The sequence below is a fragment of the Pelodiscus sinensis genome, chromosome 2 (genome assembly GCF_049634645.1).
Source record: "Pelodiscus sinensis isolate JC-2024 chromosome 2, ASM4963464v1, whole genome shotgun sequence".
Lineage (NCBI taxonomy): Eukaryota > Metazoa > Chordata > Testudines > Trionychidae > Pelodiscus > Pelodiscus sinensis.
In genome coordinates this window covers 139,346,697-139,370,789 of record NC_134712.1, presented here as the reverse complement: position 1 = coordinate 139,370,789, position 24,093 = coordinate 139,346,697, and the positions used below count along the sequence as shown (strand labels likewise).

General features: G+C 41.5%; 1 protein-coding gene across 4 annotated transcripts in view; it reads left to right on the top strand.

The window, feature by feature from the left end:
• Positions 1-24,093, top strand: part of SLC12A7 (solute carrier family 12 member 7) — a 165,859-nt gene that overhangs the window by 111,642 nt on the left and 30,124 nt on the right. For all 4 annotated transcript variants that reach the window (XM_075921508.1, XM_075921509.1, XM_075921511.1 and 1 more), the window contains 4 exons: positions 1,476-1,574; positions 7,530-7,649; positions 10,605-10,709; positions 13,309-13,477. In XM_075921508.1, the coding sequence (XP_075777623.1) occupies positions 1,476-1,574; positions 7,530-7,649; positions 10,605-10,709; positions 13,309-13,477 (493 nt within the window). The remainder of the gene's footprint in view (positions 1-1,475; positions 1,575-7,529; positions 7,650-10,604; positions 10,710-13,308; positions 13,478-24,093) is intronic.

Sequence of the window (24,093 nt, the reverse complement as noted above, 5' to 3'; positions counted from 1 at the left end):
TATCCCCAGTGCATTGCTCTCCAAGTCAACCGTAGCCACCCTACTGGGGATGCACTACTTCAATCTCTGTCAAATTCTTGCACACAGTGGGGACATGCACCATCAACTTTACAGAACCGGGTGCTAAAAAGTCAACCTTAATAAATTTGACCCTTTCTCATAATGTAGACATGGTCTATGTAAAGAAACATGATGGACATTCAGAGAAGTGTATTACCTTTATATATGGTATAAGTCAGACCTGAGTCCAGTGCTACCAAAACATCTATTGTACTTACATGGCCCTAATTATTGTGGTATCTGAGTGCCTGACAGTTTGTGAGGCTTTCTTGTGTTGTAGTGTCCTAACCCCAGGACATTAGAGAGTCAAGGTGGGCAAGGTAATAAGACACGCTTTTGAGTGACAAAGACCTCTTCAAACAAGACATCATAGGCTTAGAAGATAGTGATGTAATGCATATTTAACTCAATAACTCATCCTGAAAACCTCTTTAATATTTCTTTCAATTAGGATAGTTGCTCTAGTAATTCACCCACAATGTTGCAATAAGCAGCTGTTTTCCATATTTTCCTATTTAAAATATTTCTAATATCAAATGTCTTTCCTATTTTATAGGTAATTTCAGTAAATGTGAGGTTGTTTTTCCTCTACATTAAGATAGATTAAGCCTTACAATATACCAGAGACCATAGCTGTTACATGAAAAATGTCTCTTGCCTGAAAACTTGAAGAGCATCAGTAGCACTTTTCTTTTAAAATATTTTTCCTGTCCGCAGTGATATCTTTAAACCAAAAGAATTATGTCTGTATTAACAGTTGCAAGAAAATTGTCTAAGAAGGATACACTTTATGGCACATCTTTAATCTGGTATTTGTCTGTTTTAGAAAGGAGAAATGAAATAAACAGGATCCGCTAAAAGTATGTGAAATAATGCTACAGGGAATGTAGACTGAGCATTTCTATTAATCTTTTCTAAAATACAGTATCAAAAGGACAATCAGTAAAAATAAAAATATCTAAATTTAAAACTTAAAAAATAAACATTTTTAACAAAATACACTACATGTGGAACTTAGGCTGTACAGTATAATGCTACAAAGAGATTAGTAAAATGTATAAAGGATTAGTTTTATATAAGTAACAAAAAATACCTAAAATTACAACAATAAAGATTTTTGATAAAAGTTTTTTGAGAGATATAAACCCTGTTTCATGTTTCAAAGTGTAAATGATGGTTCATTCTTTGTCTACTAAAGTGCATCTTCTGAAACATCTGGTACTCACCACTATCAGAGATTATCATCTCTCATCTCAATATCAAACTATTATCCAATTTGACTTAGTATTTCCCGTGTTGCTATACCAAACTGAACTTTCTGTAAATATATTTATGTATTCCTATGTGCATGATAGATTTTATATGTGAGATTATTGAGTTCGTTTCTGCTCTGAAAGATATGTCTTTCTCTACAGGTTTTTTCTAATGTGCTACATGTTTGTGAACTTGGCCTGTGCAGTGCAAACTCTTTTATGCACTCCAAACTGGAGACCTCGTTTCAAGTATTACCATTGGTAGGAAATCTTTTCATGTACATTTCTTATTTAGAAGAGCAATATTGAATGGCTTAATTTTAAAAATAGAGTAAAGGAGAGAGTTTGGGAAAATATTTTTCCCTGTTGATTTCAGTTACTTCTAAGTTTGATGTAGATAGTAAGCAAGACAGAAATAGTTATGAACAAGAGCCCACAAAATGACAGTTGAAGTTAAAGCCACATGGGAGTTTATTTCAGGAATGGGTGAGGTTCTGTGGCCTGCAGCATGCAGGAGGTCAGACTAGATGATCATGATGGTCCCGTATGACCTTAAACTCTATGAATCTATGAACATAACCTCTGTGCAGCCTTAATTCAGTCCCCTTAATGTATTTATTACTATAGTCTTTAATTACATACTTACATACACAATTTCATTTCTATAGGAACCATTGCTGTAGTCCTAAACTTCTCCCCCTCACACTCCCAGTCACTGGAGTACATGACTTTGCCATTCAAATAATAGTAATTTTGGACATAAAATTAACCTATTCATATACACACTTTCATTACAAGATTTCTCTTCTTCACCTGCAGTTATGTTTACTGAATGGTTTTAAGAAGTACTGATTTTGGCCGCTCAAAAATGTGCCAGAACAGTATTTTGGTGCAACTCAGGACCTAACTGGACCCTTGCCTGACACAGGGAATGGATAGTTAATTCAATATTTATGTTTACCTTTATCATTCAGTGTGTAATCCCAGGTTGTATTAAATGCACACCATCCAAACCCTCAAAAGATAAATAAAAAAATATTTTTTTCTTTCTTGGAGTCTCTTCGGTGTTCTCTCTGTAATAGCCAGGTGCTTCACAAACGTTATTGAAGTTAGATGATGTTGTTATCCCAATTTTGCACATGGAAAACTGAGACAGAGAGATTAAGGCCAAAGTTATCAAAAGTGTCCTCTAATTTGGATGCCTAATTTGAGGAAGTTATGCTCTGATTTTTCAGAATACTTAGTATTTTTACAGTACTTAATGGTCAGTGCACAGTTCCACTCAACTTCAGTGGCAGCTGAAAGCTTTTGGTCTTCTATTACATCATTATTTTGGAAAACTCATATAATTACATTAATGCACTATTTATAATTCCAGAACAATGGAATTGGCTATAAACTCATTTTCATTGGCTCACTAAACTTAAGTAAATTAGAAGTCTGATTTTAAACATTGTGCTGCTCAGTTTTGCATATAATTTGTTCATACATTTGTTTCAAATATATGCTGCAACTTGGAATTTGCATGAACCGGTAATTTGTAGTGCATGTGCAGTTACCTAAGCAGTCATTACATGGGTGGTAATGGTAGTGCACATACTTTTGAAAATGAATAGTTGCTTGGAGTCAGCGCTCATATCTAAATGGTTCTTTTAATTCTTATAAACTTCAAGGAAAGGCACAAATCTGTGCTTTAAAACATACTGTGTTAACACCCAACCTGAATCTGGAATATGTACTGTGCTACCCTTTTCAGTTACATGCAAAGATTAAAACTCCTTACATTATTCCCTTACATGGGTTTTCTTTTACTTAGCATTTTATTATCTTTTGAAAGAGGCAATTAGAGAATTTGAACTTTTTATTATTCAAATTTTATACTAACACGGTGTGGGTTACTGCCCTGAAGTAGTATGCAGATTCCCAGCAAATATCTGTCAAACTCACTGCCAGTGTGTGCTTGAACCCCCCCTAGTGCTGATGGAGAGAGGATGACATCCCATGACGGCTACTTCTGCTGTTAGGGGCAAAGGTCCGTGTGGTAGATGGAATGGGTCCCACTGTGCTGTGCTCATGTCAATAGTAACACTGTTGCTTGCTGCAAACTAAGAGTAAACATCCTTGTTTTTTGTAAAATGTAAAGAAATATTTCACTTCCCCCTCACCCTTCCACCCCCAAAACCTCAATCAGCTACTAAATCTTAGTACTGCTACACTGTTACTTGAGTTCAAGGACTTTAGCTGGAAGTATGAAAAGGTTGTTTTCTTTTCTTGACCAACCACTGAAAGAGGACAGGTAACATATTGAAAGAAAGTTATATGTACTGAAGTAAGTTGCTTTTAGAGACACCATAGCCAAGAACATATACTTCATACCTTTCTAGTCCAGAACTCTCTGGTCTGGAAACATCTGTCATCCAGAATGATTTTAGTAAGCCAGATGTCCATTTTTCATGGATGTGACCAACTTTTCTGTGGTCCCATATGGTTTCCTTACAGCCACCAATCCTAGCTCTCAGTGTTCTGTGCTGTTATTTAGTTTTAATTTTAATATTGACCTCCTGTAGTCCGGAAAATTCTCTGGTTCCAAACAGGTCAGGTCCTGAGGGTACCGGACTAGAGAGGTTCAATCTGTATTTGGCAAAATTTCTGACTTTGGTAAGTGACTCAGGCTTGAATCTGCCGTATTTGAGATCTGGATTCCCAATTTGTGTGAACTGTGGTGCCTTACTCAGTAATGAGCTTTTTGAAGTTCATAGAACTGTTAACACCCAGTTGTAGTACTGAGTTTACATCTAGGTGATGAAATGTTAGTCCCCTTAAAATCATTGGGAATATGATGCTAGGATTTCCCCTGCTAGGGGCAAAGGTCTTGCTTCAAACATGGTGAATTTCCCTTAGGCAAGTGTTTCTTAAACTGTGTTCCGTGGTACACCGGTGTGCGGCAGAGAACAACAGAATTCAAAATGGCCACCCTTAAAGGGGCAGGTGACCCTTTTTTTTTCCTTAATAACTTTCCTCCCGACCTTTTTTGCTCAACAAAAATCCTTGGTGTTCCTCATTTTAAAAAAAATGGTTTGGTGTTCCTCAATCTTAAAAAGTTTAAGAAACATTGCCTTAGGCTAAAGGGTATTTTGTTTGGGACAAAAAGCAAAAAAAGCAATATGTATTTTATCTATATCCCACCTGGACTCTCAGGCCATGTCTACACTACATGGAAAATTAACGCTGCCGCGGTCAAACTTCCGTGCAGGGGTGGACTGGCAATCAAAATAGGCCTGGAAAATGGGTTGAGAATGGCCCACTTTTTCACATCAAAGAATTTTTTTAAAATTTACTCTTTGACCTCCATTAGCCACGCCCCTGTTAACCATGCCCTAGCCCCCATTAGCCACACCCCCTGACTCCCATTAGCCAGGCCTCTGGAGGTAGCACTCTCGTGGCAAGATGGACACATGACAAGAAGTAAAAGGTGTCATGTGACCCCTCTCTAAGGACTTTTCCCACTATCCTCCTACAATAGGGATTAGTTTGGCCCCCACCAAACTCCCCTCATACAACTATCCTGCAATTGCATTAACCCAATGTGTGTGACATTAACTCGGGGGTGTAGAGGCTGGGGGAAGTGTTCCCTCTAAGAGTTTCCTCCCATGAGCAGAATGAATTTTGTGTTGTGCACCAGTACTGAGTTCATGTGGCTTGTTTGAATGTGCCACTGTGGTACTCAAGTTATTAAAAAGATCTTATAAACCTCTCCTTCTTCCCTCTGTTGCCCTGTCTCCTCCCCTTACTCCATCAGCTCCCCTGGTGCCTGCTTCCCCACCAAACCTCACCCTCTTCTGCTGTCCTGACTCCTGCCCTCATTGCCCTCAGCCCTCCTGCGACCTGCCCCCCTCCACCAGTCCTTCTCTCCTCCCTGTGCCCACTCCTCCAGTAGCCCCACTCTGATCATGTGAGATACCCCTCCTCATCCCCTCTCCTAACATCTCACTCACATACCTGCCCTGCTTCTCTCCTCTGGTGCTGATCGCTCTCCTGCAGGTATCTGCCCTTCTGCTTCATCCGCAGAATCCCCTGGCACCTGCATCTTCCCTTACCCCTGTACCCTTCTGGTGCCCCTCCTTCCCTCACTGCCCCTTTCCCCTTTGCCCTCTTTTTCCCTGATGCCCACCCCCTCACAACTCTCTGACCCCATTCCCCTCATGCCCCTGTGCCCTCACACCTGACTTGCTCCATCCCCGCCTTCCTCATGCCCACCCCTTCTTTCAAACCTTATTCCAGCACCTCCTCCCTCTAGCTTCCAATTCCTTTACCCTCTCCTCTCCCACCATAACCCTGTCCCCTCCCCCACTGACACCTCCCCTCCTGCCCTTTTCCTCATTGTCTCCACTTGGCCCCCTGGCATTTGTCTCTCCTCTACTCTGTCCCTTGGTGCCTTCCCCTTTTTTCTCCTGATCTGCCCCCTCCCCTCAGCAAAAGTCCCTTCCTCTCCCACCTCTTCTCCCTATTTTTCCTCCCTCCCTTCCCCTCCCCCACCTTCTGCCTTCCAGTTTGTGGTGCTGGAGTCTGTGATTGGGCCCCAGAAGTCCCCGCAGCCCTGGCCCTGGCTGCTTCTGAGGCTCCAGACCACTTGCCGGGCCTGAAGCTGGGTCACATGATGCAACTTTTGGCCAGGCGGTTTTAAAGTCCTGGGCCATGACGTCACACCACGCCCGGGCGTCTCCCCACTCACCTGTTGCGTGGTGTTTGAGCACACCACGCCTGCACTCCCTCGGCCCCACCGTGCCCTATAAATGGCCTGCGCCAGGGAATTTAAAGTGCAGGGCTGCGGTGCCCTGTCACAATCCCCCTCCTCCTCCAGCAGCCGCCAGCTGGCCCTTCGGAGGATGGCCCACCGGGAAATTCCTGGTATCCCACCAGGCCAGTCCGCCTCTGCTTCTGTGGTTCAATTTAGCAGGTCTAGTGAAGACCCACTAATTCAAACTGAGAGGATGTCCCCATAGACACCGGTATTCCTGCTCCTCACAAGGAGTTGGGGAAGCCAATGGGAGTGTTTGCTCCTGTTGACCTTCTGCTATGTAGGTGGTGATTTAAGATATGTTGACTCCAGTTACCTTATTAATGTAGGTGGAGCTGCATATCTTAAGACGACCTTCCCCTTTATTGTAGATGAGGCTTCAGCTCTTTGTGTGAGCTGCTGAAGTGAGATCCCCTGAGATGGTTGCCCAGAGTGCTAATGCAATTCTGGGGATTTTTGGCAACAAACCAAAACCATGCTATGCCTTGTGTGAAATGCATGTGGGAAATTAAAATTTTTTACACGTTTGAGGCTTGGCCAGATCTAAACTGATTTTCTTGAAGCCAGCAAAAGGCATTTTGTTGACTCCAGGACAATCCACTTGCCAAATTTCAAAGGCTTGCTGCAAGTATAAGGGCTCTTTGAAAAAGAGTGTAAGAATTTTTAATAAAGGAATATAGTAGACGGCCCAAAAATAGTCATTGCTGGTGCTCAACATATAATCTTTTGTTTATAAATCTCATACTATTTCTCTCTGATTTAAACAAAAACAGAAAAAATTCTCCTTGTTTAGTTAATGACCACTTCTTATTGATGTATATTTGTCTTTTTAAAACTTCTACTTTCTTCTGTTTTTTCAACCTGAATTTTTTTTTATTTTTTTATTTTTGTTACTATTTTAAATCCTAAAGTGTCTTTTTTAGCCTTTGTAGCAAAAAGGTTTCTCTATAGTTTCTTACTACATTAGATACTTATCATACACCAATTTGTATTACCACATAACATACTTATGGCAGCATATCAGTAGAGAAATATATCATACTTCAGTACTTGAATTTAACAAGAATATTATTAATATTGGCTGTTTTACCTGCATTTATATGGAATAATATAAATAATGAAGAATTCACTTCAAAGTTTATGGGTGTTAAATAACATTGAGGGATAAAAGACCTGTTTAAAACTTGAGGAGAGTTATGGGCACAAGTAGAGAGATTCTGAATTGAACATTGCGAGCATGGAATATTGAGTTCAGTTTTCAGCATTTTCAGAACAATTATTGAAGTTCTTGCCAATGCATTTAAATTATGAAATCTTTTTTGTTAGGGGGTCTTTCTGGGAGTTAGTTTAATGAAAGAATTGGCTTTGTAAAACATTTGCATACATGTTATGAACTCAGAAAATGTGCTTCTTTTTAGGTCTCTTTCGTTCCTGGGGATGAGTTTATGTTTTGCCTTGATGTTCATTTGCTCTTGGTACTATGCTTTGATTGCCATGCTAATTGCAGGATGTATTTACAAGTACATAGAATATAGAGGGTAAGATGATGTATTTTATTCCTTATATTGAATTTATTTTTATTGGAGAATTAGTACTGGGAAAATTTGAAATGTTATGCTTGAATGTTAATGTCAAGAAGCAAACTTAAGAAAGTTACATGTTTCTGAAGCCCTAAAATTCCACCTGTTCTGCAGGAAATTTCAAGCAAAATTACATAATTGAGTATGTATAAAAAGGGCATTCCTTTCTGCAAGACAGAGAGAATGTCAAAGTGCCAAGATACTTACTGTTTGTTTATACAAACACATAATGCAGAGAAAAGATCACAGGATCTGCAGCTCTAGGGCAGTGCTGCCTTGTGCACAGCATTGGCCAACTGACTAGGTCTCTAGACAAGAGCAATCTGCAAGTTAGAGCTGCTCTAGAGACCCACAGCAGCTTCTGAATGCTGCTAGCAGTAATGAAGCGAACAAAAATATTAATTTCAATGAGCAGTGTCAGGTTAGGGATTCAAAGTTTATTTTCAGAAACAACTTGTGTTGTTATTGCTAAAGTGAATTTTGGGGCTATTCCTGATTCTTGGAAAAATTTAAATAAAACATACATGATTTTATTCTGATTTGGAACAAAATCAAATTTTACACAATGAGAAGTTTGCTGAAAACTAGAAATCCCATGTTTTGGCCAGTTCTGTAGCAGACCATCCATTCATTATGGCTAGCACATTTATCTTTAACCCTATTAAAAACAAGTCATAGTTGTCTGAGAAGAATAAAAGTATCTGGAGCCTGCTGATGCCAAAGTAAGAATGAATAAAGAAGAGTTTTATATACTAAATCAAATTCCCTACTGCAGAAAAATTCACACTATAGCCCAAGTCTGCAATCATTTCCTCACATCTGGGGCCAAACTTATTTCTGGTTAGGGTGACTAAAGAGCAAGTATGAAAAATCTGGACACTGTTGTTTTGGGGTTTTTTTTGGGGGGGGGAGCAGGGAGTATACAGTTACATATAGAAGACAAAGCCTGTAATATTGAGATGTCCCAATAATATTAGGATGTCTGGTCACCCCATTTCTGGTTCTTACAGTTCAGATATAACAGTAGATAGGAGAAGCTGAGAATGGAGGAGGCTGAATGAGCATACAGTGATCATTTCATTTCTATGAGCAGTGAAGATTAAAAGTTTCTTACAGTTATAGGCCCCAGATAATAAAGTTATTCCAAGGTGATTCCCAAGAAATATCAATAACAGTTTTGATGGAAAAAATCTTTTTATTTCCATTCATTCCTTTTGTTAAGGAAAAACCTTGTAAAAAAGGTACCTCCTTAGATTCTATATTGAGTTCTTTAACCAATCAAATCTCCCATTCATAGATCATAGATTCCAAATCCCCAAAGGACCAATATAATTATCTAGTCTGACCTCCTGCAGTACACAGGCCATGGAACTCCCCCAAAATGATGTGTATAACAGATTTTAGGGGGAAAAAATCTATTTTGATTTAAAACTTGTCAGTGATGGAGAATCCATCACAACCTTTGGTAAATTGTGCCATTGTTTAACTTCAACTTCACACCATTGGATTACATTGTATCTTGCAGAGACCATTATTAAATATTTGTTCCCCATAGAGGTATTTATAGACTAATCAAGTCACATATTAATCTTCTCTTTGTTAAATATATTGAGCTTCTTGAGTATATTCCCATAAGGAATGTTTTCTAACACTTTAAGCGTCCTCAATTTATCAACATTATTGAACTGTAAAAACCAGAACTGGACACTGTATTCCAGCAGTGATTGCACCAATGCCAAATACAGAGATAAAATAACCTCTCTGTTGCAACCTGAGATTCCTCTATTTATGTATCCAGGGTTTTCATTAGCCTTTTTGGCCATAGCATTGTATTGGGAGCTAATGCAATTTTTCTTTTCAGTTGCTGCTTCCCAGAATAGGGTTCTCCCCCATCACAGAACTATGGCCTATGTTCTGTGTTCCTAGAAATGTGCATTTACAGTTAGCCATATTAAAACATATATTGTTTACCTGGGCCCACTTTATGAGGTGATCCAGATTGCTATGCATCAGGGTATGTCAACATAGTGTATGGAATCGATCTTCCCAGACAGGGTTAATAGACTCATGCTTATGGGGCTCAAAATATCCCTGCATGCAATACTTTGCAATTGCATCTTGGGCTGGAGTTTGTGATCTTAACCCCCTACAGCCCTTCCCCTCTACGCTTTAGAACCTGAGCTCTACCTCAAGCTGCAACATTTTCACAATTATTTTTAATGTGGTAGTGCAAGCATGACTGTGTTAAGCTCGAGTGGGAGGCATGGGGCGGCAAAGGTTCTATTGCCAGTTCTGTAGTGAGATGAATAATTTTTTTTGTCTTTTGCCAGTGCTCAAATAGCTAACCTTTTTATTTAGCTCTCCTATCTGAAATATGATTATTGTTTTTAGTTTGTTAAATCTGGAGGTAATGGGAGGAAGAGGACCAATTTTCTGAGATGAATTGCGATTTACTGAGTTGTTACACTGTCCAATCCTTCATATAGAATGTTTTTTAGATGGTGTTCTGTCAGCTAAACAAGTCACTTAGGGTATGTCTACAGCATTATTTTGGAATAGAGAATAACTGACGTTATTCAGAAATAACAAAATGTGTGTCTACATTAAAAGTCTTTATTTCAAAATAATGTTGAGCTGAAGGACTTCTTACTCTGACTCATGGTAACCCTCATTTCATAAGAAGTAAGGGAAGTCGAAGGAAGAGTGTTCTTCGACTTCCTGCTGTGTGGACACTGCCAAAAGCCGAAGTAAGCTATTTCACCTTAAGCTACGAAGTTGACGTAGCTGAAGTTGTGTAGCTTAATTCGACTTTAGCCCTGCTGTGTAGATGTACCCTTAGTTATAAAGATACTGGTTTATATTGCATTAGAAAACTTATTTTGTTAATGAAGTTTCTTTTCCTATACCTCAAAGAGCGGAAAAAGAGTGGGGAGATGGAATCAGGGGTTTATCCTTGAATGCAGCTCGCTACGCTTTACTTCGGGTTGAACATGGTCCTCCTCACACAAAAAACTGGAGGTAAGAATCCAAGAAGCCCCTCTATTTTAAAAATGAATAGCTTTCAGGGTAGAAATGTTGTTGCTGCTGGAAAATTGTATAGATTTCAGTGATCTTAAAACTACAGTAGGATTCATAGAGAACTAGAATGTTTACAAAACAACTAAGCTAATAACCAAAGTTAACTGGAACTAGACTTGGAGTTTTCACTTTGCAGTGTGTAATGGCACATGCTCTATTCTCACCAGCTCATGACTAGAAATGTATGACTCTCCAGTGAGTGGTACCTCCACGTTATTTACTTATATTCTGGCCACCAACCCCAATGCAGAATTGTGCAGCCAAATATTTTCTTATCTTTTCAAATAGTTGTTTGCCTTTTTTACAGAGCCAAAGAGGAACAGAGTTCTCTCTCCTTTGGGATCTCACACATACTGTGCTCAACTAACCCAATTCCTTCTGCCTCACTTCCTTCCTCTATCTTATTTTATAGCTCTCATCTGGTGGCTAAGTGATTTCCCCTTCCTCAGACTGGTCAGCCAATTAACTGCATATTCTCCAATTAATTTTCTCCAGGAGAACTAATTGGTGCTGAAGTGACCACAGGGCTTGATAATTTTAGACTCCTGTGCTCTGCCACAAGGAGTTTTTACCAATTTATTTAATACAATTTCAGCTATTTCCAAATTGATCATAAATGGGTCCACAACACTTACTTAACATGTGATTTTATTTTTTCTTCATGTTAATGGCCAAATCCATGTTTTAAATAGTTTTAGTATAATCGCATGTCATGATTATTAGACTTTGGTAATGACAATTGAGATAAAATACACGATCATTTCACATTATTTGGACAGTTTTTAATGTTAGAATATTAGCCTTCTGAGTGCAATATATTTAGGAACTTCCTGGGACATAGCACTTCAGGATATATTTCATTTAAAAAAAAATCCATTTTTTGTCTGTGGATTATCTAAAACACACCTGGACATAAAAGCACTATTATTGAACCTTTTTCCTGTGACGTATAGTGCATCAGTAGATTCATTCATGGTAAATAGACAAATAAAAGGCAGCATGAGCTGGAAATTAGGTTTTATTCCTAGTTCTACTATTAAACTGCTGAGTTGCTTTGTGACTTCATTCTCTGTAAAAGAGGAACAACAAATTTAAACTGGAAATGGGGTGCATGTTTTCAACAGTTAAACTATTTAATTTTGGAATTATTTACTGATTTAAATGGGTAGATTTTTCATTGCTTGAACTCTTGAAAACAAGACTAAATGTCTCCTAAAAGGTATGCAATAACTCAACCAGAAGTTATTGTATTTGGTGCAGGAATTACTGGGTGAAGTTCTACTTCCTGTAAGTCAGATTATATGAGCATAATGGTCCCTGTTGACCTTAAAATGTATGAATTACAAATAGACCCATGTAATCATGAGATACTTTTTTTAAAAATAGGAAGTAAGTTCTAGTTTGTTTATAATAACTAAGCCATAATTCTGCAGGCAGGATATTTGTCATGGCACTGCATGTCTTGGAAAGTGCTGTCAAATTTATTTTTATTGTTGTTCTGAGATCCAAAAAAAGGCATGCATAAATATACACATTCATATATGTGCTTTTTAGTCAGTGGGAAAAGAAGCAATTTTGTGTACTGTCCAAATAGTTTTGTTCAGTTGAGATCACAAAACATATTAAATACAAATTTAGAGGATGTTTCTTCAAACTTTCTTGTACTGGAGCTTTTCAAACTATTTACTGCTAATATACTACCATAACTGGAGTTATTTTAGATTTAATAATGATGTTTTGATAGATTGCTTTAGATGTAATGTTGTTTAAATGCCGTTTTACTTTGAAAAGTGGCTTTGTGAAAGTGACATTGTGGCATTCACTATTTACCCTCATTATTTTCATATAACATTTGTTGAATTTACAGGGTAAAGTTCAGAAAGTTAGCATGGGATCTGAAGGGCAAGCTGTGGTCTTTCTTGTTTATGCACTGTCACTTTTAATAAAGATTCTGAAAGTCAAATTCTATCTTCTGATACATCTGTACAACCCCATTGAACACAGTGGAATAGGTTCTGATCTCAATACATCAGGACAAATTAGCGCCAACTGAAATCAGCAGACTTTCAGTGGAGTGTATATAGTCCTGATGTGTTCTTTTGTTGTACTGGGGTAATGGAAGATAGAATTTGTTATTTCCATTTAAATTTAATTAGCAGTTAGGCTGATATTGAAGAAGAAAGTACTCTCTAATAGTTATTTTGTCTTCATAGCACTAACAAAAATCCACAGTTGGAAAAATAATTTTGTCAGCAAAGTAAGCAGATTTGATCCGGAAAGAAGATTGCTGAATAACTAACAATATGCCATTTTTCAGGGTCAAGTCAAAACAGAAAGTTAGCATATGATGCTATATATTTCTAAAGATACTTTATCAGTTCTCTAATAAAGTGACAAATGCTAAAAATTGAACTTCCTTGTTTGATAGTTGATCGGGTTTACAATTGAACTACTAGATCATCTGGTTATTTAATTATTCTCTTATAATTTTAATTTTACAGTTGTCTTTCTGACACCCTTTTTTTTTTAAATACTGCAGACCTCAAGTCTTGGTTTTGTTGAATTTGGACTCTGAACAGACAGTTAAACACCCTAGATTGCTTTCTTTAACCTCTCAGTTGAAGGCTGGTAAAGGATTGACTATTGTGGGTTCTGTACTCCAGGGAATCTACTTGGATAGATATATAGAAGCTCAAAAAGCTGAGGAGGTAAGCAAAAAGCAACTGTACTTACTGTTTCTGTTTAGATTCAAGTTTTATTGAAATGGTGCCACGAGCATTTTGCATTAATATTGGCTACTGTAAAATATTTAAGCAAAGTTAAGTTCTGACAAAAAAAAGTTAATATTTTTAAATACTAAAAATGAACTTAGTGATTGGAAGCAAATTATGAAGATTCTTCATACAATTTAGAAAGATGTTATACCTAAATATTATTTTGCTAGTTCTCTCAGGATAAATCCAAAGCAGAATCAGGAAGGCTCATTGTTCTCCCTTATGGAGTAGCAAGACATGTCATATGGAGATATACCTATCTTATAGAACTGGAAGAGGGACCTTGAGAGGTCATTGAGGCCAGTCCCCTGCTCTCATGGCAGGACCAGTTACCATCCCTGACAGATTTGCCTGGGGTCCCTAAATGGCCCCCTCAAGGATTGAACTCACAATGCTGGGTTTAGCAGGCCAATGCTCAAACCCCTGAGCTGTCCTCCTCCCCCCCTAGATATTCATAGAGTGGTTCAAATATAGTGTTTGACTCTTAAAAAGTGTAAATATTTATTGTGGTCACCTTTGAAAACTGGATAATATTATTGCAGTACTCCCTCTGATTTAGCATAGGGAATGCTTAGAGAATTCATTAGTAATAATTAATTTAAAAAATCAATTTGAAAGGTTTTGAAGTTGTTTTTGTGAGCTTGTCTACACTGTGCATTGGTCTGCACTAGGTAGGATGTAAATTCTAGTGTGAATTAACTTGTCACTCACTATGTGAACACTACTGGTGCACACCAAAGGTAGCCTATTATGCACTGGTATTGTCCTGTTTCATACAGTTCTAAGTCAGTCCATGCAGATCCATGCAGGCAATTAGTGAGAGACATGCAGATGCATTCAAGACTGTACACCCTAACTTGTGCATGCTAAGTTACTGTGTAAACACAGTAACTTACTCCTGTATCTCAGTGTGACACAGACCTTATCGCAAGGACTGCTTCCCTATTCCTACATGAAGTTTTGTGATGAGGATACATCATACTGTTTAGTGTCAACCACTGTAGAAGAGGTGTAAGACTTTTACTCTGCCATGCAAATATTGCTCTAGGACACTGTTTCCCAATTTTATTTGGCACAGAACCTTTTTAAACTCAGAAGATTTTTGAGCCAAAAAAAAAAAAAACAAAAAACAAAAACACCACCAGGAAAATTTGTCTAGCCAAAAAAAAATACGTGAAGTGGACTAGGGAGACTTGTGAGCTTTGGAAACGCAGAGTGGCAGCGGAGGAAGGGAGGTGTCTGAAAGCCGGCTGGAAACCAGAGAAAGACCCTGTGTATTTGTGCACTGGTTTCTCTTTTTTTGGTGGGAGGGAGGTGTGGAAGCAATCGAGTTCTCGCAGAACCCTTACTTTTGCTTCATGGAAACCTGGGCTTCCGCAGAGCACCATTTGGGAAATACTGCTCTAGGAGAAATATTGATGTATCTGATTTGGCTGTGGAACAACCCTAATATTTTACTTAGTTAAAACATATAGTGGAAATCAAATGCTTTATAAAATAGTTCTTAAAATGCTATTTTTTAAAAAACTGAGGAAATCTGATTAGTCTGGTACCAGGTCTTCATTCCTGAGGTCACTGTAACCTTCCTCATGTAATAGGAAGTGATATTGTCATGCTGATTGTGAAATCTAGGGAAGCAGAAGGATGTAAGTTGAATATGAACAAAGTTATCACACAGAGGTATCAGGGATAGCCAGGGGGAATGTGGCCCTTCCACTTTTCCCATTGCACCCCACTGTCGTGGGCCCCCCATGCTTTATGAAAATTGGTATATGGATATGAATATGCGTATCTCAAAGATGATTTATGCAAAACCATTCATGTAAGTTTTACAATCTGATGAATCTGCATATCCTATTTTTGTGCATGTATTATTCCTGTGTGTGAAGTTAAAAGTATGAAGTGTGGATCTGTTTATAGTTCTAAATGTGCTAGTGAGGGCCATTACTGATGCATATTTTAATGACTTGGTACTCAAACCCATAACCTATGAATGATCATGTTTGTCCTGTAAGTCCCAACCGTGATTACTCCGAGAAAGACATGTGACCATGCCCCCTGAACTGGAATCCATCTTGAACCTTGTATTTTTCCCTGGAGATAGAGGGTGCTGAAAAAAGGCTTCCTGCCTTGGGGGGAAATCTATTTAAGCAATGGGAAGGTATTAGTGCTCTGTCTTTAGCTGGTCTTTGAAACTGCTTGGCCCTCCCTAAGAGGATACAAAGAACTTTGAAGAAGCAGTAGACCTGGGCCAGAGTAAAGATCAACTCTGACTTGAAGGTTTTTACCTCAAATAAGAACAGTTGTTTAGGGTAAGAATTTGTATGTAACTAGTTTCTTAGTGGATTAGAAATAACTAAGTATTTTTTTGTTCTTTTTAATTTAATAATTTACTTTGCTCTGACAGTTTTAATCACTTGCAACCACTTAAATCCTACGTTTTATAAAAACACTGTTGTTAATTATCAAGGACAGTGTAAATAATTCTTAGCTTGTAGGGAGCAACCACTGTGCATGTCTCTCTTTCATTGATAAAGTGGGTGGAACTTATGAGCTTTTACATAGAGTAAAACAGATTTATTTGGGGTTTTGGTTCTTTCTTGGGGGAATCATTTTCTATGTGCTGACCCCTTACAGCTTAGCCCTCCTGGGGCTGTACTGGTCCAGCATCGGTGTTGCGAGGGAAGGGATGTGGAACCCCAACTCTGAGCCTTCTCTGAGGGAAATCAGAGCTTCTGGTCTAGCAGGACAGGGTGGTGGGGAGCCTGAGAGGGAAGGAAGGTGGGCATCAGTGGCATGATCAGCACACGACGGGGCAAACCCAAAGGATTTCTATGATTCAACCTATCACACCCATCCCTTCCCCTAAAACAAAAGACAGGACTATGTAGCACTTTAAATACTAACAAGATGGTTTATTAGGTGATGAGCTTTCGTGGGCCAGACCTACTTCCTCAGATCAAATTGTGGAAGAAAATTGGCATGACTATATATACCAAAGGGATACAATAAAAAAAAAAAGTGAACACATATAAAATTGACAAATCAGATTTTAGAACAGAGGGGGAATTGGGGGGGGAGAGGTTTGTGTCTATGAGATAATGATATTAGCGGTGATAATTGGGGAAGCTATCTTTGTAATGGGTAAGATAATTAGCATCTTTGTTGAGGCCCATAAGCATGAATGACAGTTCAGAAGCTTCCCTCTGTAGTCTTGTGTTAGTCTCTTTGAAGCAGGATGCATGTAGTGAGGTCGTTAAGACACAATGCCCAGTCTGGTTGAAATGGCAAGAAACTGTTTTTTCTTTTTGAAACTGTCTGATGTCTGTTTTGTATGCGTTGATTCTTTGACAAAGTGTCTGAGAAGTTTGTCCAATATACATAGCAGACGGACACTGTTGGCACATGATGGCATAAATTATATTTCTGGATGAGCAGGAATATGTGTTCTTGATCTTGTAACTGAAATGGTTAGGTCCAATGATGGTATCAGCAGAGTAAATATGTGGACAAAGCTGGCAACGGGGTCAATTTGTCAATTTTATGTGTGTTCACTTTTTTTGATTGTTAGTCTTTAAAGTGCTGCATAGTCCTGTCTTTTGTTTCAGCAAGACCAGACTAACACGGCTACCTCTCTATTATCATCCCTTCCCCTCTTCTTCTTTCCAAGCCACCCAGCTCCCCGACCAGGTCAGCAGCTGGGGAGTCCAGGCCACACTGGCATCTACACTGCCAATTTTATTGGCAAAATTTTTGTTGGTCACAGTTATGAAAAATAATTGTCCCTGACTGACATAAATTTAATTGGCAAAAGCGCTGGTGTGGACAACACTATGTTGGTGGGAGCACATCATCCAAAGATAAAGCTACCGCCGCTTGTTGGGGGTGATTAAATTATGCTAGAAGGAAAATAGTCTTGCCAGCATAGAATGGTTGCAGGAGAACTCACATCTGCAGTGGTACAGCTATAAGCTCTGTAGTGTAGACATAGCTGTAGCAATTTGTTTTGAATGTGCCTGACAGCTTCGATATTTATAAAACTTATCCTACTTATAGACTCAAATAGGGTTTGGCACATCTGTCAGGTACTTCCTTCTATTCTCTGTTAGAGGAACTGGCCTGATTAATTTGCACTTTAGTATTAGGGTGTAAATCTAATTTTCAGGTAAAGGAGGTGATAATTATCTCAGTAATTTCCTTCTCTGTAGGCTCATGGTTTTCATTATTCTTTGTCCCCTCTCATTTTTTCTTAATTTAATTGTATTATTTTGTTTTATGAGCCGATAGCTATACCTAAATTTTCATGGAAGAATTGCCAAGAGCTTATCTTCAACATTAATTGTAACATGGTGCTGATTAACTTTTTATTTTATTTTCTTGGACTGAGATAAAACTTTGGGGATGTATAATACAATAACTACGTCATTCAAAAAGAAATTCAATTACATAGTTCAGAAACTCTAAGGGTTCATATATCTTATTAAATAAAGGTTTCCACTTAAAACAACAGATGCATCTCTTGTAAAATACCTTAGTAAAACTACAGGTTGAATCTTCCAAATCATGCACTCTCTGGTCAGGCAACATCTGTGATCTGGCAGGACCACAGATGTTGCTTCACCAAAGAGCACCACGGGCAGCAGAGGGAGACAACATGAGTGTTGGGGAGCTCAGACTGGACCAGACAGCAGTTGGGGTCCCCAACCTAGCTGGGGAACCTGTAACTGAGGAGCACCTTCCCCAGCAGGGGAATCCTCAGCATCTGCTGGGCCAGATGTCCAGGCAGTCCCAGCCCCAGGCGAGCAACCCCCGGCTGCAGAGGGGTTGCAAGCGGTGGCAGGTCCAGCCAGGGAACACGGCAGCCCCTGCTGGAACCCCAGGAAACCCCCAGTGGCAGCAGGGCAGGGTGACTGGGCAACACTGGCTAAGAACATCCCAGCTGAAGCAGGGCTGGTGGAGAGGGGCAGCTCCATCAGGGAACCCCAGGGAATTGCTAGCTGCAGTGGGGCTGGCCATAGCAGAGTGGCCGAGTAGCTGGGCAGGCCGTTCCGAGAAACCCTGGAGTACACCCTGCAGCAGTGGGGCCACAGTGGCCAGGTGGTCCTGGCTGGGATCACTGGGGGATGCTGAGGCAGCCTGCAGGTAGCAGTGTGAGGAGACTCTGCCGGGCCAGCATTAGAGGGGCCAAGACCGGGCAGGGAGCTCCAGGGAGAGGCGCCTGAGAGCAGGCAGCCAGCAGGGGAGCACTGACCTCCCCTAGTCCAGCAAACTCCCTGGTCTGGGACAGCACAGGTCCTGAGGGTGCCGGACCAGGGAAGTCCAACCTGTATATGAATCTCAATTGAGTTCTCAATATGAGCATTCTGGTTTTAATTAATTTATTCAATTTAATGAATTTTATTTTTTATCTTTAAAAGAAAATCCGTTCTGATACTATTACCCTGGAACAATGTTTCTCAACCTGGTTGATTAGCAGTTCTGTAAAGAGAAGAGGGAGGAAGAGAGGAACAATGGAAACACATACTAATGTATTTGCATTAATTGGTCTGGGTAGACCATACTGGTGCACACAAGGGAATACAGGCAGTCCCCGAGTTACGCGGATCCAACTTGCGTCGGATCTGCAGTTACAAACGGGGCTTTTCTCGCCCCGGAGGACGGGAGTGGCGGGACACCCAGATGAGCTGCGGTCCCACTGCCCGCGTCCTCCGGGGCGAGAAAAGCTGCTCCCCGTCTCCCTGGTCTGCTGGTAAGACCAGGGAGACAGGGAGCAAAGCCGCGGAGGCCGCCCGCAGCGGGACAGCCGCAGCGCGCCTGGGCTGTCCCGCTGCGGGCATCCTCCGCAGCTTTGCTCCGCGTCTCCCTGGTCTGCTGGGGGGGGGGGGGGGGGGGCGCAGCTAGTGCCCTCTCCCCCCCAGCAGACCAGGCTTTTCTGACCACGACGCCTGGGGTAGAGCAGCTGGGGCACTGCTGGGTTGGTCCCGCAGCGTCGCTCCTCGGCGCTACTGGACCAACCCGGCAACACCCCAGCTGCTCTGCCCCAGGCGTCCTGATTCAGCCGCTGCTGGTCAGTTTCAGCAGCTGCTGACTTGGGGACGCCTGGGGCAGAGCAGCTGGGGTGCTGCTGGGTTGCTCCAGTAGCGCCGCTCCTCGGCGCTACTGGAGCAACCCAGCAGCACCCCAGCTGCTCTGCCCCAGGCGTCCCCAAGTCAGCAGCTGCTGAAACTGACCAGCGGCTGACTACAGGAAGCCCGAGGCAGAGTTGCTCTGCCCCCGGCTTCCTGGAATCAGCCGCTGATCAGTTTCAGCAGCAGCTGACTTGGGGACACCTGCAACTCTGCCTCGGGCTTCGTGTAGTCAGTCGCTGGTCAGTTTCAGCAGCGGCTGACTTAGGGACGCCTGGGGTTCTTAAGTTGAATCTGTATGTAAGTCAGAACTGGCATCCAGATTCAGCCGCTGTTGAAACTGATCAGTTTCAGCAGCGGCTGAATCTGGACGCCAGTTCCGACTTACTTACATATTCAACTTAAGAACAAACCTACAGTCCCTATCTTGTACATAACCCGGGGACTGCCTGTACTACAAAGACATTATTCATTATAGCAGTATATGCCGTATGCTGTAGTATTATTCAGTGTTGTATTATACAAAGAAATAGGCTTGAGCTCCTGATTTTGGATATCTATATAAAATTCAAAAATAATCTTTCCCAAAAATAGTGATGAATAAACCCAGACAAATAGAAGTGCCGAATATGGCATAGCATGTAGCATTTGGCTCATTATTTACTTAAAATAAAACAGCTCAAAGTTTTATTTTAAAAAGTCATTGCTTTGTCATAACTTGGCAAAATTTGAAGACATATAAAAATACCTATTTCAGGGCAAACTTGTTCAATTTGCATCCCTAAATGAATCTTAGTATTTATTTGTCCAACTACAGAAATAGATCGGTGGCTGAGTGCCCATTTGCTGACGCCAGCCACTTTCTCTACACTGGTGCTGCTACTCAAATCCCACTCTCATTTCCCCTGGGCATCAGACAGAAACTTGGAGAGCAGGATTTAGGCAGCAACAGCAGTTTGGAGGAAGCAGCCAGAGCCAGCAAGTGGACAGTCAACCACTTGGGAATGATAGCAGCCCAGCCATGGGGAAAGAGAAGGGCCAGCTGAGACCTGCAATAGGAAGGGGCAAGGGCTAAGACAGCAATAGGAAGAAATCTGGGGAAACTGAGCAGGAGACCTGGGCTAGGAAGAGTGGAGCAGGAAGCAGGGGATAGATAGGTAATAATAGATCCCAAAAAAAGGCAAAATGTGATTAGAAAGTCAACTTAATAATGAATTTGGGAACCACTGCACTTGATTCACTCAGCCTTCTGACCACCCCTTCTTACAAACACAAGAAAAAGCATGAGCATTGCAGCATATCTGTAGAAGCCAGCAACTTAGACAATGCCAGTCAGGAGTGAATTCTGAGGTTAAGAAAACTTCATGGAGGACACCCTGGCAGCAGGCTCTCTCTCATATTTAATCAAGTGGGCTCCAGCTGAAGTGCCTCTGCTGGTCTCAGTTGTGACAGCACAACATGGGGGAAAAAGTGAATTCTCAGGTGACTAGGTCCAAAACCATTTAGGGCTTAATTGATCAGAACTGATTCCTTTGATTCCATCCAAAAGCTTTTTAGAAGCCAGGTGGATTCCAGATCTTAAACACCTGTTTAATATGTTTCCAACATATAACTGTGGAATACATTAATTATGACATTCTTCACTAGCCTACATTTCTTATATTTCTGAGGGACAGCCTAATGTACAGCGCATGATAACTGTCGTCTAATATTGAGGTGACAAAAGCACAGATAATTATGACAATGACTTCTCATGAGATACAGATGTAAAAAAGTTCTCTTGGCCACATAAAAAACCAGAGTAGAATTTAATAACAAAAAATTATGCAGTTATGTTATTGAAGCAGGGTGCCCTTTATTTATAAGAGATGCAGTAATACATTCCTCCGCATTTTTCGGCAGCTTTTCCCAGCCCACCAATGATATCCGATATCTTGTCTGTATTAAGTTTCAGACAGTAAATGGAGACTGACTCCAGACATCAATCAAGAAGCCCCAGTCCAAGTTCAAAGTTTTTTTGAAACTTGGTAATTCTATATCTCCAGCTAGATCAGTTTTGATGAAGACTTAGAGGTGACTGTCATCAACACACTGGATGCCTTTACAGACCATGCATCCAGCAAACTCATATATTCATGTAACACTTTCCTTGTGGCTATTCTAGGCAAAAGAACAATTACAATTAAACTTTGTTAAGGTAAGAATGGAGCAACTCAAGTGAGGCTTCACCCATTTGTGCTATCATGGTCAAACGATTTAATAAAAGCAGTGGTCTGAAAGACTGCTAACAGACATGAAATAATCAGCAAAAACACATTGTCTTTTCCCCTTTCTAGAAGTTAACACAACTAGTGTAGTCATGAAGTTTCTACTCTCTATACCCACACCTCAGTTGACTTAGCTAGAAGAAAATCTAAGGACTCCGAAAGCCCTCAGATTTGCACTGCTCCAGTCATCTTAGTAACCTTCGTTCTGAATCAGAGACTGGGTACTGGTCATCAGATAACCAAATTGTCTGTATCAGAAGTTGCTTTCTTGAGCATTGGCCTCACAACATTTTCCCAAAGAGCTCCCAGCATTCTTCTCCACTTTCCAGAAATACTGGATATCTCAACCCAATATAGGCCTTCACTGGCCAGCAAGGTTTTGCAAAGAGGGGCCAGCAATGACCCACACTCAGCATTATTTATTATCAAATACTGGACGAAGTGACTAAAACATCTTGTTTCTTATATTCCATTCCTGCTTAAGGAACAAAGATTTCTGTTTGTGTAACGACAGGCTGAAACAAACCTGGGTCATCTGGAGCTTAGCGCAGGAGCCTCTACAGCATGGGTCGGCAACCTATGGCTTGCAAGCTCAGCCCCCCTTGCTTCACCCACAGCAGGGAGCCCATGCTAGTGCTCCAACCTCATGTCCCCCCTACAAGATTGGAACACCAGTGCTGTCTTCCTGCAGGCGGGGGCTGGGGGCAGACGCCCCGTGCCTACCCACTGGATCCGGCTTGTGGGGGAGAAGACTGAGTCAGAAATGGCTCCGCACACTGCTGTTTCCCTTCCCCTCGTTGGGGGAATAGCAGCGCACAGATACATGTCCAGGAGGATTTCCCCACTGCTCCCATTCGAACAGTAGGGAAAGCGTCTAGTGCTTGGGAGCAGAATGTGGCATGAAAACAAATAAGTGCCCCTCCAGCCCCTCATGCCCAGACCTGGCACCACCAGCACTTCATGGCCCCCTCCCCTGCCAAGACCCCCCACCCACACCCTGCTTCTGCTCCCTCTCCCCTGGACAGACACCTACCCCCAGCCTGCTCCTGCACCCTCCCCCCTGGCCAGACACCTACCTCCACCCTGCTCCTGCATCCTCCCCCCTGGACAGACACCCTGCCCTCAGCCTGGTCCTGCATCCTCCCTCCCCCGTGACCAGACACCCTCCTTTCAGACTAATCATACACCATCCCTAGCTCCTTCACCCTCCCTCCTAGCCAGTCTCTGTACCCTCCCTTACTCCTGCCCACTTCCTCTGGCCAGACACCCTACTCTCAGCCTGCTCCTGCACCTTACCTCCCATCCTGACCTCACCCCCCTACACCCTACCTTCTGCCGAGATCCTACACCCCATCCCTGTTCCACTCACTGGCAGCCCTATTCCGTAACTGAACCCCTTATTTTTGGCCCCAGCCCAGAGCCAGGGTGGGGAGGCACAAAATCCACTAACCCTGGAACCACAGAAGACTTAATCTGGCCCGAGGCCTTGAACCTCATTTCTCCCTGCCCCCTTCCCCCACCACCATGGGACTCAAGCACCAGGGAAGTGAGGTGTTTCAATTAGGGGATTTTGGAGGGTTTTTTTAATTATTATTATTTGTGTGATCCCTGACTGATTTTTCTCTGGTCAGTAGCCCCCTGACCCAAAAAAGGTTTCCCATCCCTGCCATAAATAAAGACAATGTTGAAACCTTTGTGTTGGACATACTATTTTACTTTATTTAAAACGAAGCGTGGCCAACAAAACCCCATCTGCCTGCAGTGTCTGGTCCCCAGCCCTGATCCTGGGGCAGGCCCAGTGGTCTAGATCCCATCTGGCCACAGGAAGGGCTGTCCGTGGCAGCCCCCCTCCTGCTGTGGCATGGGTAGGAGGGAAGGCCGCAATCCAGCTGTGGCAATCCTGGCCTGGCCCCTTGTCCAGCCACTGCAGCCTGTGTGCAGCAGCCCAGCCCTGGTCAGGTAAGGGAATCTGGCTCCAGAGGCCCTTCCCCCCATACTCTATTTCCCACACACCCCAACCTCTGCCGTGAGCCTCTCATACACTGACTCCTGCACCCCCGGCAGCAGCAAAAGTCCTATTAAATAAAGTCTGAGAGTACAATGTTTCGTTTATGCTATTATTAATCATCATGTCAATTATCAATAATATTAAGTTGTA